Genomic DNA, 14,555 nt, shown 5'->3' with positions numbered 1-14,555 from the left:
ATATCTAACACAATGTATTTTGTAGATGTGATTAATAATAAATAATCACAAATTTGCAACTGGTCATATCTACATCAGTCGCAAATGTACATCTGTCTTTATAAACTCGGACGAGTAATAGAAGGATTACTCGGATTACATGGATTTCACTGGGTGTGCTTGCGGCTCTCTTGTCACAACATGTTTAATATGAACATTTTAACAATGAAAGAACTTCTGTTTCTCGGGGGAACACAGAACAACACTGATTTGGAGCTATGAAACATAAATGGGGAAACCAGGCAGTATGAGAAAGAAAGAACTGGAATGACTGACATCCACTGTTACTGATACTGGCTTGTGGTTTGTATTTGTGATGGTAATTTACAACTAAAGCTAGTACACTATTTATGACACCAAAAGTCAATGCTACCTTGTTTTTTTTTTTTTTTAGGATTCTTGTCTTGCTCTTAAACAGGGTACAACAGTGTTTAGCTTTATTAAGTCAGAAGTAGGGGAAGAAAGAAAGCAATTTTCTCGCATAATTTGGGACCTTATAAGCAGTATTTAACGACGGCCCCTCAGCGTTTATATGACGATTAGCGGAAGTTTGCGGTTTCCAGGTAACGAGGAACGCCGAGGCGCGTGAGGCCGCGCTCGAAACGGCCGTCCCTCTAAATTGTTCTGCTCGATTGTGCGAGATCAAAGGACAGTTCTGTACAGGAGCGCCGATGGCGACATCGTCGGGCAGCTGGCTTCGGGAGCGCGTTGCCATAGCAACGGATAAAGCTTCGGCATAGAAATAAGTTGCTTTTAATAATATCCAAGTGATTTTTGGCAAGATGTACTAGCGAATGTATCGTTTTGCGATTGTAAAAGTGAGTTTATGTAACGACTGGGTTACAAACATGTTTTTGTGTAGGATAAAGAGTCGTCACAGAGATTATAATGCAGGCGATTGATCGACCGATTGGTGTATAGATCGGCTCGATCAGTCCGGCAAAGGGCTCCCGGCAACTGTCCGCGTCCGTCTGTCACCTAACTCTGTGTCCTTCGCTGTTCGGAGGCGGAAATCATGTCTTCGGAGTCGGTGAAGGTGGTGGTGAGGTGCCGTCCCATGAACGCCAGGGAGCGGGCGCTGGGCTGCAAGACGGTGGTGTCCATGGAGCCGAAACGCTGTCAGTGCTTCATCGAGAAGCCGGGAGCCCCCGAGGAGCCCGCGAAGCAGTTCACCTTCGATGGAACCTACCTGAGTGAACACACCACAGAGCAGCTGTACAACGAGGTGGCCTATCCGCTGGTCGAGGTAACTCTCCACTGGGCTGTGTGTCCAGGACGACATGGGGTCACATGCCTGGGTCAGCATGTTTCATCCCTTGAGTTGTTGGACACCTGTCACTGTCCTGGGAAATGCTGTAGTAATAGTGTAGTAAGAGTCCTGAGCACAGCTAGCTCGCTGAAGAGATGAGCTACGGGCAGCAGTGTGATCAGCTTTTGAAGTTAATGATATTGTTATGAACTGGAATACCGTTTATGCACTGAGCTATGTTATAATTTCAGGCATAAATCCTATATCGGGGCAGCAGGTAGTGCAGTGCTTCAGGATGTTGTGTTGCAGTCTGAATGCTCCTGGTCTGAATCCCACTCCTGCTGTAGTACCCTTGATCAAGGTACTGGCCCTGAATTAATACAGTAAGAATACCGTGCGGTATCAGTGGCTAAATCACTGTCAGTTGCATTGCAGTAGACAAAGGTGTCAGTTAAATAAAGAATAATGTTAATTTCTGTGTTCTTTTGGGCCCTTTTCTCTCTGGACTTTACGTGTTTTACATTTACATTTATTCATTTTCTCCAAAGCGACGTACATCTTAGCGAAAATACAATTTTTGTATTACATTAGGAGAAGGAGAGATATAGTTGCAGACGTCTGATTCTTAAGTACAGTTAGTTTGTTTCTTTCCACTATGTTTTTGTTACAGTTTAGTAACTTCGTTTTTTGTTACAACTTTAGTTTTGCTACAGACGCCCGTATTTACATTTACATTTATTTATTTAGCAGAAGCTTTTTTCCAAAGCCACTTCCAATGAACTCTATGTAGTGTTATCAGCCCACACACCTTATTCACCGCGGTGACTTACCCTGCTAGATACACTACTTACACTGGGTCACTCACCCATACATCAGTGGAACACACACACTCTCTCTGTCACTCATACACTATGTGTTGATGCGTGTGTCGACTCAAAGACTGAAGTACTGCGTGGCTTGGAAAGATCTATTCTTTTTTACCAGGGAGTGACTGAAGGGTATAATGGAACAATATTCGCATATGGACAGACCGGCAGTGGCAAGTCCTTCACCATGCAGGGGACAGCAGAGCTACCGGCACAGAGGGGCATAATCCCTCGAGCGTTTGAGCACATATTTGAGACCATCCAGGTATCTCTGCGAGACTTTCCTTGGACTGTCAAATGTCAGATAACTCCTGTCAGGATGGAACCAACCTGACTGCAACTGTGAAGTGCTGTGTCCATCTAGCAGGCCATTGTTCCTCAGACTTTTTACCATGATGCTCTGATCCATTGTTTCCTTTTTCTCATTTATCTTAAAAGTGTTCGGAAAATACCAAGTTCCTTGTAAGAGCTTCCTACCTTGAAATATACAACGAGGAAATCAGGGACCTCTTGGGGAGTGATACCAAACAGAAAATGGAAGTAAGTTCCTGTTCCTGAGGGAATAAAATGCTAATGAGATTCAGAATGTTCTCAAGAAATTTAAAAATAAAAGCAATTGCTAAACACAGTTTACTTGCATGAAAATGTGTATGTGTGTGAGTTTACTTGCATGTGTGAATCCTGAGTATTTCTGGGTGCTGTATCTTCTGCACAGGCTCTGATTGGTAAGCATGGGTAGCTGATAGCACCTGCAGTCTCTTCTGGTTAATCTGGAAGAGCACAAGTTGCAGTGGCTGTTACCCTGGTAACAGGGAGAAGAGACCCACTAATAAGTGTTTTCAGTGTGTTCCTATGAGAGGATCATGAATAAGGGAATGTTCCTTTCATTGGCACTCAAGTTGCATCTATGACAGTGTAGACCCAAAAGTTTTCATCAGGTCTTGTAATGCTGTGAAGGAAGACATCTAAACATAACGGATACGTGGTAATGCAGTGGGTCCCCGACTTACGAACTTTCAAGTAACGAACTTTTTGCCGTTACAAACTTTTTTCAAAGTAATTAGTACCTATTTTTCCGTAAGGAAGGCAAGCTTCACCTGATGCACCGACAGACATTAATAGCAAATAGCAAGCCCTTTCTTCAATATTCCAAGAGTGGAGAAGTGGTATAAGAAGTAAACGGCTGTTGAGAAAGCTGTAGATGATCCTCTGCTTCTACATTTATCAGTTTTGAGCCTGTCAGTGAAGTGCCGTTTGTCTGTCACCCTCCACCTTCATGTAATACTCCCTGCTCCAAGCTGATGCACAGTTATCAGCGCTTGAAAAGGTAAATAACATACAACTTTGTTTTTTACTTTGTAAAATTATGATTTTATTTCTTTTCATTAGACTAGCATTGAACTTTCAGTGCTGTGACGTGTGTGATCAGAAAAGGGATCCCAGAGCCACAGATGAGCACAAAGATCCTGGTCTAGATCTGTTGAGGGTTCTTCGTTGAGTTTTATTACTTACAATCCATTACAAACATGTCTGCCAGGGGGACTCAGCATGTCTGGGTGCGTACATGAGGTGTTCTGGCTCTATAGAGAGAGATGGGCTGTGGAGTGACACACAAAGAGACGGTCTGTCTCAAAAGCCCTGCTGTTGCCTCCCACCCTGCAGAGTGCTTCAAGTCGCTGACATTTACATTAAATTTGTTCATTTAGCGGATGCTTTTCTCTGAAGCAGGGGTGTAGTGGCGCAGCAGGCTTGGCTGGGTCCTACTCTCCGGTGGATCTGGGGTTCAAGTCCCACTTGGGGTACCTTGTGACGGACTGGCATCCCATCCTGGGTGTGTCCCCTCCAGTCTTGCGCCCTGTGTTACCGGACTAGGCTCCGGTTCACCGCGACCCTGCTCGGGACATGCAACTTTAACCAACATGTGTGTATGTTTGGGAAAGTCTATGCCGGGGTACTGGAGAGGAGAATCCGACCGATAGTCGAACCTCGGATACAGGAGGAGCAATGCGGTTTTCGCCCTGGCCGTGGAGCACTGGACCAGCTCTATACCCTCACTAGGGTGCTGGAGGGTTCGTGGGAGTTTGCCCAACCAGTCCATATGTGTTTTGTGGACCTGGAGAAGGCATTCGACCGTGTCCCTCGTGGCATCCTGTGGGGGGTACTTCGGGATTATGGGGTTCAGGGCTCGTTGCTACGGGCTGTTCGTTCCCTGTATGACCGGAGCAGGAGCTTGGTTCGCATTGCCGGCAGTAAGTCAGACCTGTTCCCGGTGCATGTTGGACTCCGCCAGGGCTGCCCTTTGTCACCGATTCTGTTCATTATCTTTATGGACAGAATTTCTAGGCGCAGCCAGGGAACGGAGGGTGTCTGTTTTGGTGGCCGCAGGATCTCGTCTCTGCTTTTTGCGGACGATGTGGTCCTGTTGGCTTCATCGAATCAAGACTTACAGCGTTCACTGGAGAGGTTTGCAGCCAAGTGCGAAGCGGCAGGGATGAGAATCAGCACCTCCAAATCCGAGACCATGGTCCTCAGTCGGAAAAAGGTGGATTGCCCCCTCCAGGTTAGGGTGGAGTTGCTCCCTCAAGTGGAGGAATTTAAGTATCTCGGGGTCTTGTTCACGAGTAAGGGAAAAACGGAGCGGCAGGTTGACAGACGGATTGGTACGGCGTCCGCAGTAATGCGGTCATTGTACCGGTCTGTTGTGGTGAAGAGGGAGCTGAGTCGTAAGGCGAAGCTCTCAGTTTACCGGTCGATCTACGTTCCTACCCTCACCTATGGTCATGAACTCTGGATCATGACCGAAAGAATGAGATTGCGGATACAAGCGGCAGAAATGAGTTTCCTCTGTAGAGTGGCTGGGCACACCCTTAGGGATAGGGTGAGGAGCTCAGTCACCCGGGAGGAGCTCGGAGTAGAGCCGCTGCTCCTCCGCATCGAGAGGAGCCAGTTGAGGTGGCTCGGGCATCTGTTCCGGATGCCTCCTGGACGCCTCCCTAGGGAGGTGTTCCGGGCTTGTCCCACTGGGAGGAGGCCTCGGGGCAGACCCAGGACATGTTGGAGAGACTACATCTCCCAGCTAGCCTGGGAATGCCTTGGGGTTCCCCCAGAGGAGCTGGAGGAGGTTTGCGGGGAGAGGGAAGTCTGGGGGGGCTCTGCTTAGACTACTGCCCCCGCGACCCGGTCCCGGATAAGCGGAGGAAGATGGATGGATGGATGGATGGATGGATGGGTGTGTATGTTTTCTCTAAAGCGACATGCAACTCAGGATAAACAACTGCATTTTAGCAGCAGATAGATAAGATACAGAGACTCAATTCTCAAAAGTTTAAAATCATCGTATTTTCTAGCAGACATTACGCAAGTAGCTACATACAGAATTGACAAGACCATCATCTGCTCTGTGTTTCATTTAACTGACAAGATTTTGGAAGAAGAATCCAATTCGTAATCACAGTTAAGTTTGTAAGGAGGGGACTAGCTGTATACACAAGATATCAAAAGCCTGCACACCCAAAATACAATTTCATTTTTTATTGATGCAGAGGCTTACATTTATTTATTTAGCTGACACTTTTCTCCTAAACAAATTACAGTGTTACACTTGCAATTATTTACCCATTTATACAGCTGGGTAATTTTTTACTGGAGCAATCAGAGTAAGTACCTTGCTTAAGGGTACAACAGCTGGAGGTGGGGATCAAATCTGTGACCTTTAGATTCAAAGGCAGTAGCATTAACCACTACACTACCTCTAATGAAGATAAATCATATCAGACCAGATTTTTTACCTTTAATAACATTTTTTAACCAACAATATGTAAATGAAAGCCAAACTGATCATTTTTGTCCCACTTCTTGAAAACACCCTTTGCATTGATTACAGGAGTAAGTTTGTTTGGCTAGTTCTCAGTCAATTTAGCATGTGTGGATTATGTAATTTTGTTTGACTCTTCTTTACAGAAGAGTTCAAGCTGAGTAAAACTGTGAGGGGATCTCCTTCTACAACTTCTTTAGTTTAGTCTACAAATTTTCTATAAGGCTGACTTCTGGGGTCTGACTGGGACATTCTGGGACATTGATTTTCCTTCATAAGCCATTGACTGCTTGAGTTGGATGCGTTTTTCAAATCCTTGAAAGGGATGAAATTCTTTATTTTCAGCTTTCTGGCATAGTATAGCAGGTTTTATGCCAAAGTATCTTGATATTTGAAGTTACTAATTTTCTTCACTATCCTGACTTGAGCCCCTGTTTTTGCTGGTGAAGCAGTCCCATACCATGATGCTGTCACCACCATGCATGACAGCACATAAAAATATGCAGGGATGTTGTAATATGTAGGGAATTGCCAGTTATTGCCATAAAGTGCTGCTGCTCCTTGAAGTTGCTGTTAGCATCTTGTTAGGCTCCCTAATGAGCGTTCTTCTCACCCAGTCAACAGTTTTGGTGGGACATCCATGTCGCATAATATATGTAATGTTTTCATAATTCTTTTTATGTCTTCTGATCTTTACTTTTCAACAATAAGATGCCAAAGATCTTTTTTTTGTTTGCTTGTAGACCATGGTTACCTATGGAAGATGTAACCAAGAAATCTTTTAGAAATTCTTGGAGAAGCTTTTATTTAGGACTATTCAAAATCACACCACTTGGTGTCAGGTTAACCTTTGAAACTTGATTTGGAATGTGTTTAAATCTGAACACACTTATGACCCCCATCATAAAGCGTATGCACATGTGCATAAGATTGAAAGGTTTTAAGATTTTTTTCTAAAAATTATCCATTTGGTCTTTACATACCTGTTGTTGTTTGAAAGAGCCTATTAAAGGTCAAACATTTGGCATAAGTTATGATTTCTGTTCATTTGCTCATTTCATCAACAAAAGCTGAAAATTCAATACAGATGTGTAGGCTTTTGATATCCATTACATGTTCTCCATAGGGATTGAAGTAGAAAAGCCAAAATTGTCATTCTTTATGTTGAAAAGTTGAATGAGTCCGTTTTATACCGGTAGTATGTCACATTTTACTTCTTGCTGTTTCAAGGCATGTAGGCCTAGTAACCTTTCTGTAATAGTAAGATTTTTCTGGATCTCAAAGTTCCACTTTAGGAAAACGTGGCTTAAGCCTGGTATACTTAGCTGCCATATCTTCTCTGGTCAGGTGTTCTCGTTGAACACAACTCATAAGTGCTGTGAATTTAATATCTTGCTTTCAGGCTTTACTCTTGTGTGTCTGTGTGTGTGTTGGCCAGCTTAAGGAGCACCCAGAAAGAGGTGTGTATGTACACGATCTGTCCTTGCACACGGTGCACAGCGTTGCGGAGTGTGAACATGTCATGGAGAAGGGCTGGAAGAACCGCTCTGTAGGCTACACCCTCATGAACAAGGATTCGTCCCGCTCCCACTCCATCTTCAGCATCCACATGGAGATCTGCAACACTGGTGAGCACAATTGCCACCACTCTGAACGTCAACATTTAAGTCACAGTGTCCTTTGAAAGACCTGAAATGCCCGATTACTTGAAGAGATCTTGTGCAGCGCCCGTTAATATCGCATGCACAGAATAGAGGTCAAAATTTGTGGTAGAAGGTTGAAGTTTTACATCCGAGGAAATTGCTGTTTCATTTACCTGACCTAATCCACTTCGGTAAATAGGAAAGTACACCAGTGGGCAAAAGTGTAAAATTATAAGCGACTTTAGGTTTGCGGTGTAACAATCTTCTAAGCAGTAATGTAAAGAATGGAACTCTGAACAGCACTAGGTACTATCTTCATATATACAAGTACTACTATTTTTATTGGAGAATCTAACAAAGCAACAATATATTATGTAGTACTATATCTGTTACGACATTTGTTATGTGCAAATAATGCAGACCCTTGCTGTTTATTCTCATTCCCCTGTTGTACACTTGGTTAGATGCATCTGGTGAGGACCACCTAAGAGCTGGGAAACTCAACCTGGTGGACCTGGCAGGCAGTGAGCGTCAGTCCAAGACAGGTGCAACAGGAGAGCGCCTGCGTGAGGCTACCAAGATCAATCTGTCGCTGTCGGCACTGGGCAATGTCATCTCGGCACTGGTGGATGGGCGTTCTCGCCATGTGCCGTACCGTGATTCCAAACTGACACGCCTGCTTCAAGACTCGCTGGGTGGGAACACCCGCACACTCATGGTGGCCTGCCTTTCACCTGCTGACAACAACTACGAGGAGACTCTAAGTACTCTGCGCTATGCCCACCGTGCCAAAAGCATTCAGAATCGGCCACGCATCAACGAGGACCCCAAAGATGCCTTGCTAAGGCAGTACCAGGAGGAGATCAAGCAGTTACGGGCCCTCCTCTCTGGGCAACTGGGGACTACCCCTGCCTCTTGTGAGTGCCTGCATGCTCCCTATTTCAAACACCTTTCTTCCCACCCTGTTGGAATTGCTTCCTGAGAGCAGCTTTCGTTTTCCTACTACTAGCATTGCTGGGCGACCGGATGTCGATGACCCTTGATGTCCAACCTGGTCCTCAGTCCAACGCTGCCCTGGACTTGCAAGCCGAGAATGAGAAACTAAGACAAGTATGACTCAGAAATGTTGTGATCACATTGAGTTGGTTCTTTTTTTTGTCTGTTTTTCTGTTTTTTGTGTACTTGGAGCGGTGAGAATGTACTGACATGCTTCATGTGACCTCTTGGCCATGTGTGCAGGACTATGAGGAGAAGCTGGCCAGGCTGCAGGCAGAATACAGTGCAGAGCAGGAGTCTAATGCCAAACTCCAGGAGGACATTGCCAAGCTGCGCACCTCTTATGAGATGAAGCTGTGTAACCTGCAGAAGTCTAGACCCAACAAGGCCCTCAGCAAAGGTACTGTTTTCCTATCAGCATCACCTAACACATCTGGGAACAATTCCAGCCATTGCGAATCTCCAAATGTGCTCTATGTCAATTTTGTTGTTACGTCACCAGTGCAGTTCGTGATGATTGCGTGTTGTATCAGGGACTTCCAGTGGGGCAGAGCAGCATGAAGAAAAGGATTTTCGGCCTGGAACAGCTGCGCCACAAGAGGTCACAGGTGTGGAGCAGGCTTTGGCCAAAGTGGGTATACAGCAGAGCTTGTAGGAGCTTCTTACAGTTGCAAAGGATCCGTCTCATTACTTTTTCTACTGAGTGTATCTCAAGTAAATTTAATTGATTTGCCAGCAGAAATAGAACTTCTGAATCCATCATTCATTTATGTAATTGATTTTGATATTATCTCCATGAAACATAGTCATAGTCCTCAAGGGTGGACCATTACTGTGGTAAAAATCCATTTTTTGACATTTTACTCAAAGTAAAGGTCTGATGGTAATTTCTACAATGTGCAGGTAAACCAGCCTCAGTCGGCTAATAATAATGAAATTGCTAAACCAGCTCCAGAGGGTAAAATGCTCCATACTGTCTCCCCGGGTCCACTGGATCAGAAACATGCCCTGGAAAGGTAGGCACGAGATACACATGCAAAGTGCTTATACACAGCCACAGCATGGAGAGGGTTAACACAGTGATCTAGCACAGACACACACTATGGATGCCACAAGTGGAGCAGATACAACCAACCAATGCCAGCAACCACTTGACCCGCGGCATGCCGGAGCCTAACCCGGCAACACAGGGCTTAAGGCCGAAGGGGGAGGGGACACATCCAGGACGGGGCGCCAGTCCATCGCAAGGCACCCGAAGCAGGGCTCGAACCCTAGCCCGCACCGGCTAAACCCACCACGCCGGAGCAGATACAGTCAGATCCAAATAATAATTAGTAGTGTGTATGAACACATAGAAGGGGTACATGTAGCACCATTGGTGCATGCACACTAGCACATGGAGAACCCAAGAGGTATTTCCACACCTAGAACAGCATGTGGAGGTAGAAGCACAAGTGGCTGTGACAAGGGGGTGGCAAGTAACAGCGGTTTGTGACGGAGCCATAATGTGGCCTCAGGCTGCAGCAGCTGGAGCAGGAGTTTGTTGGAGGGGAGCAGGCCCGGAACGAGGAGCTGCGGCAGAGGCACAAGCAAAGGAAGACCTTAGCTGACCAGAGGAAGAAGCAGCTCGTCGAGGCTCTGAGTGAGAACAGCGAGGAGAGCGACAGCGTGCTTCTGCACGTGTACAACTCCATCCAGGAGGAGGTCCATGCCAAGAGTCACCTGCTGGAGAGCACACAGGGCAAGGCGAGTGCTGTCTCTGATGGCCTGCAGAAGGATGCATCATCACTCTCTGCACATCTTCTGACCTGTGTTTTCTGTCTCAGCCTTGATGCTTGAACCTTTGCTGTTACCACTTTTGGTTTGAAGTGGGCATCGAAATCATATGTGTTGGCAAGAAGGCCTTCGGTCCTATGGCTTGCCATCACTTTGACTACATTTAAAGCTTCTGAAAGGTTTAAAATACAAGATCCTACGTTAGACTACAGCACCCAAAAGTCAGAACTGCAGAATTTGCCAATGTAGCCTGGAACTTAGAGAAGAGAGGGGGGGGAGAGCAGCTTTGTTGACCTGTTGTGCTTGTGATTTCCTACCTGTCGGTAAGCATTGCCTTCCGCTGTGGTGAATGGAGCTTCCTGAGGGGAAAAAAGGCGTAGCTGACAGGTGGTTATAGGTCTGCGTGTTGGACTGTCAGCAGTACGTGATTCCTGTTTGGTGCACTTGCAGCTGAAGGCAGCTCGGATCGAGATCCGCGATCTGCATTCCGAGTTTGAGCTCGAGCGCAACGACTACCTGACCACAATCCGCAAGCTGGAGCGTGAGACCCAACTGCTGCAGGGCATCCTGGAGCGCGTGGTCCCCCTGGTCCGCCGTGACTGCAATTATAGCAGCATTGACCAGGTGCGGAGGGAAGCAGTGTGGGATGAAGACAATGACACGTGGAGGCTGCCGGAGGTGGTGGTCCAGAAAACATCCCTCCCCTCAGGTTAGTGAGGATGGAGAAAGGTCCCACTTCAATGACATTATGCCAACTGTGCCTTGGGACACTTAGAGAACCTTATTGTCCACTGTTGTAGGTTCATGTCATTTCATATAAGGTTTCATTTCTACATTCAGTTGTCTGCAAATAGCTCACGTGTCTGTCGACTTCTTTTTAGTGACTCCGCATCCTACAAATAGTCAAGGGCAACCTCCATCTCACAGAAACTCAACCACAGACAATGGAGAAACATCTACGGTGCGTTCTGAAAGATTTATTGAAGGGGGATCGCTGTGTGTGAGGCCTTGTAAATGCAAATTTTCACGTGGTTGAACTTGGGTGACTGACAAAGGGTAAGTGTGGTTAAAAGCAATCTCATTGTGCCTGATTCCCCCATAAAGGAGGAGGACCGCTACAAATCATTTCTGAACCGTAGTGACAGCGAGAACATTGCCAACAACTACTTCAAGTCCAGGAGGATTAGCCAGCTTCTCAACACTGACCCCCTGAAGAGTCTGGGTAAGAGCAAGAGTGGATGGCAATTTTGTGGGGGCAAGGGCAGGACACTGAGATGCTCGCAGCTCCACATGTAGACTGATATATTTTAAAGTAAGACGCCTTGCAACAACACAAGGTATAGACTCCCACAGCTTTGAAGAGTCATTTTATAAAATGTAAGCGCTTTGAAATGACACTGCGGGGGGGTAGACATCCCTAACCCTATATACTGAAGTGCAATAGAAATAAGGGGCACAAGGCATGCAGCTTTTATGGAGCATATGCTGTTTCTTTGGAATTCAAAGGAATAACATAATAATAATGAAGTGCACCTTTGAGACGGATTGAATTGAAAGTCAGCACTACATTTAGTACTCTAGTGTTCCCACGAACTTCTGTGATTTTAACTATTGATTGCATTATTAATTACATGAAACTGAAAACGTAATTATTGATTTAGGTGAGCAAGGTTCCTGAAACGTCATGCTCAGTAGGTGTCGTTTCTTAGTTTCCATCTCTTTTTTCCTAATATGGGATGTGCAAATTAAAGTGATGTTTCTCTGTTTTCTTTGCAGCTGCCCACAATTGCCCTCTCAGTAATGGGTTGCCCCTTATGACCTCCAGTAGCTCCAATGTGGAATCCCTCCTGCCCCGCCCCTTCCGCCTGGAGTCTCTGGGTGTTCCAGGTCCCGACAATAAGGTCAAGCGCAAGAAGACCCGAACTCACATTCCTTTCGATACGAATTGAGCAGAGGGACTCGCATGGTACCTGGAGTCACCCTCCTCTCATCACTGCGTCTGAGACACCCACCTAATGCAAGTCTGTGCTCCACAGGCCAAAAGCATTTGCTTTTTGGAGGTTCAGTTCACAATCCAGCAAGAGGAGTCATGTGATGAGTAAGAAACTGTCACACAGTTTCCCTACAATCTTCTGCAGACTAAGCAGAGGTGGATCTCGTCTTATTACATAGCTCAGTGGATGGAGTATATCATCATTCTTCAGCGTTCAAGTAACGGACACCTTCGTATGCATCTTCACTCCAGCGCAGTTCCGCCATGAACTTTTTGTTCATTGTTTCAGCTTAAAACTGCAGAAGTAGAGTTTAATAGACAAGGAGATGGACTGTAGACATCAAAGAATGTCGGCATGAAAATAATAGCTCCTTTTCAGAATGCGAGCTCGTTTAACATCAATCTGCTCTTGTTTGACAACGTACCACATGAATGGATGATCTGTCCTGCTCCTGTCTGTACCAGATTTCGTCGTTTCTTGTTAGGATTCTGTCCATAACACAAACTTTAAACAATCTTCTGCGCCTGCAGAAACAGTAGACATCACATCCATTTAACGAAACGCGCGACTAGGTTGAGGACAATTCAGTGTAAAATCTCACATGGGGACGTTCAAGTCTTGGGCAGGTATAAGAAGTTGAAGACCAGTTATGTTCCCGTTTGGACGGTCGCATGGGATCATTTTAAATGAGTTTAAATGAAACTGAACAGGCAGCACTATGAAAAGAAATTTAGCATAAACGTAAATGATAGGTTTGCAAACTGTGAAATACGGTACAAAGTCACATGGTCATGTGAAGTTTTCATGCTCTAGCTGTAACGCAAGTAGCATTCATTAGTGGGAAAATGACATTCTCAGCAATGTATAAATCTGTTTCCGACAGTCAAATAGGATTTGTAGTTAAGCCTCCTTTTTTTCTTTTTCTTCGCAACCTTATGTTGTCGGCGTTCTCAGAGGAAGCACTTCTCAAATGTAATATTAATGCTGTAATTCACATACCTTAAACTTTTATGAGTGAATAATGGTGTTTCAGATTACATACAGAACAACGTACTCCACTTCCTAGGCACTCATAAGACACAGCTGGTAACATTTTTAAAAATTATTTTTGAGAATATAAAACAATTACAAAACCATTTATGGCATAAATATGAACATCTGACAAAGTATCAAATGCGGTACTGCTAGACCACATTCCCCCTCTGATGAACAAATTTAACACGGAAACTCTCAGCCTCAGGTTTCTTTATAAGCGCCAATAAAAATACACCTCTTCTCCCCACAACAGTGCGGAGTTAACCGAGACAATGCATTCCAAAACAGAAATTAATAAATATACGTGTCAAGATCCCCCCATTTTAAATAGTACGTGTGTGTCTGTGTGTCATTTTTATTTGAATCATGTGCCCTTTCGAGATTTGGGAGGTTTCTGCTAAAAGGAAACTAAGCTGCAGAAGAGAAGGGTGTAACACCACAGTAACAAACATCTCGGAGAAAAGCTCGGTTAAAGGGTCTCACCTAAACAGTACCTATCCCACTATTTGAAGTGCTACTCATAGAGGTTGTAGAGACAAACCAGTACAACCAGTACACTGTATATGGCACAGTCACATCATTTAAGAGCTGATTGAAAGCATTTCCCTCTCCATTCCAACTGTTTTGGTCTTTACCATACTGCAGCACTGAGTAATACAGCTACAGTTTCACCACACTAAAACATCTCCAACTGGATATGCATCCATGGGAAAGACGTAGGAGTGCGTTTACATCAGAGCCCATTAGAGCAAACATTTCAACCGATATTCTTACTCATCCCCACTGGCAGAGGAAGAGGGGTGGTTGGGGGGAGTAAATGTCTTCCCCATCATGGTATCTCATGTTGGAAAACAGGACATAGACAGCATCAGGGAGCTACAGGACCCTGAAAAACAGGCAGCAGGAAGACATTTGTGGACCCTTGAAAAAGCATTTTAACTGGTAGAAAGCACAGTGGTGCCAATGGTACACTAGTGAACTGTAAAGAGACTGTTCATCTGCTGTGAAACACTGGTTTTGCCACCCTAGTAAATACCACATGTCATGTGGACTAGCACCAATATCACAGGCATTCCTTTTTAAACAGCAACATAAACACCAATAAACATCAAACATTTGATGAATTCAAATATATTACAATTT

The 14,555-nt window shown here is 45.0% G+C and overlaps 1 protein-coding gene across 2 annotated transcripts; it reads left to right on the top strand.

Annotated features, from left to right (window-relative positions):
* The first annotated feature begins 647 nt into the window (after nt 1-647).
* On the top strand, nt 648-14,500 carry kif17 (kinesin family member 17). 2 transcript variants are annotated; one of them, XM_018725786.2, is made up of 15 exons: nt 648-857; nt 1,046-1,285; nt 2,273-2,419; nt 2,593-2,694; nt 7,407-7,596; nt 8,076-8,528; nt 8,621-8,721; nt 8,851-9,007; nt 9,141-9,238; nt 9,511-9,623; nt 10,125-10,353; nt 10,834-11,092; nt 11,265-11,344; nt 11,488-11,605; nt 12,160-14,500. In XM_018725786.2, the coding sequence occupies exons 1-15, from the start codon at nt 834-836 to the stop codon at nt 12,330-12,332; spliced, it is 2,484 nt and encodes an 827-aa protein (XP_018581302.1). In that variant the 5' UTR covers nt 648-833; the 3' UTR covers nt 12,333-14,500. The 2 variants fall into 2 exon arrangements, with proteins under 2 accessions (XP_018581302.1, XP_018581304.1); XM_018725788.2 differs by lacking the exon at nt 648-857 and adding an exon at nt 1,540-1,649 and having other exon boundaries at nt 1,215-1,285.
* The last annotated feature ends 55 nt before the right edge of the window (nt 14,501-14,555 follow it).

The sequence above is a fragment of the Scleropages formosus genome, chromosome 22, assembly GCF_900964775.1.
Source record: "Scleropages formosus chromosome 22, fSclFor1.1, whole genome shotgun sequence".
NCBI lineage: Eukaryota > Metazoa > Chordata > Actinopteri > Osteoglossiformes > Osteoglossidae > Scleropages > Scleropages formosus.
The sequence above is the reverse complement of the archived record's forward strand: the minus strand, read 5'-3'. Positions and strand labels throughout refer to the sequence as shown.

Bases quoted from the DNA above. Each gene is read 5' to 3' on its own strand.
- kif17 (XM_018725786.2), top strand. From the start codon at position 834: ATGTATCGTTTTGCGATTGTAAAA. The intron at 9,624-10,124 runs GTAGGCACGAGA...ATGTGGCCTCAG, and splicing joins CAGAAACATGCCCTGGAAAG to GCTGCAGCAGCTGGAGCAGG. The intron at 11,093-11,264 runs GTTAGTGAGGAT...ACTTCTTTTTAG, and splicing joins GAAAACATCCCTCCCCTCAG to TGACTCCGCATCCTACAAAT.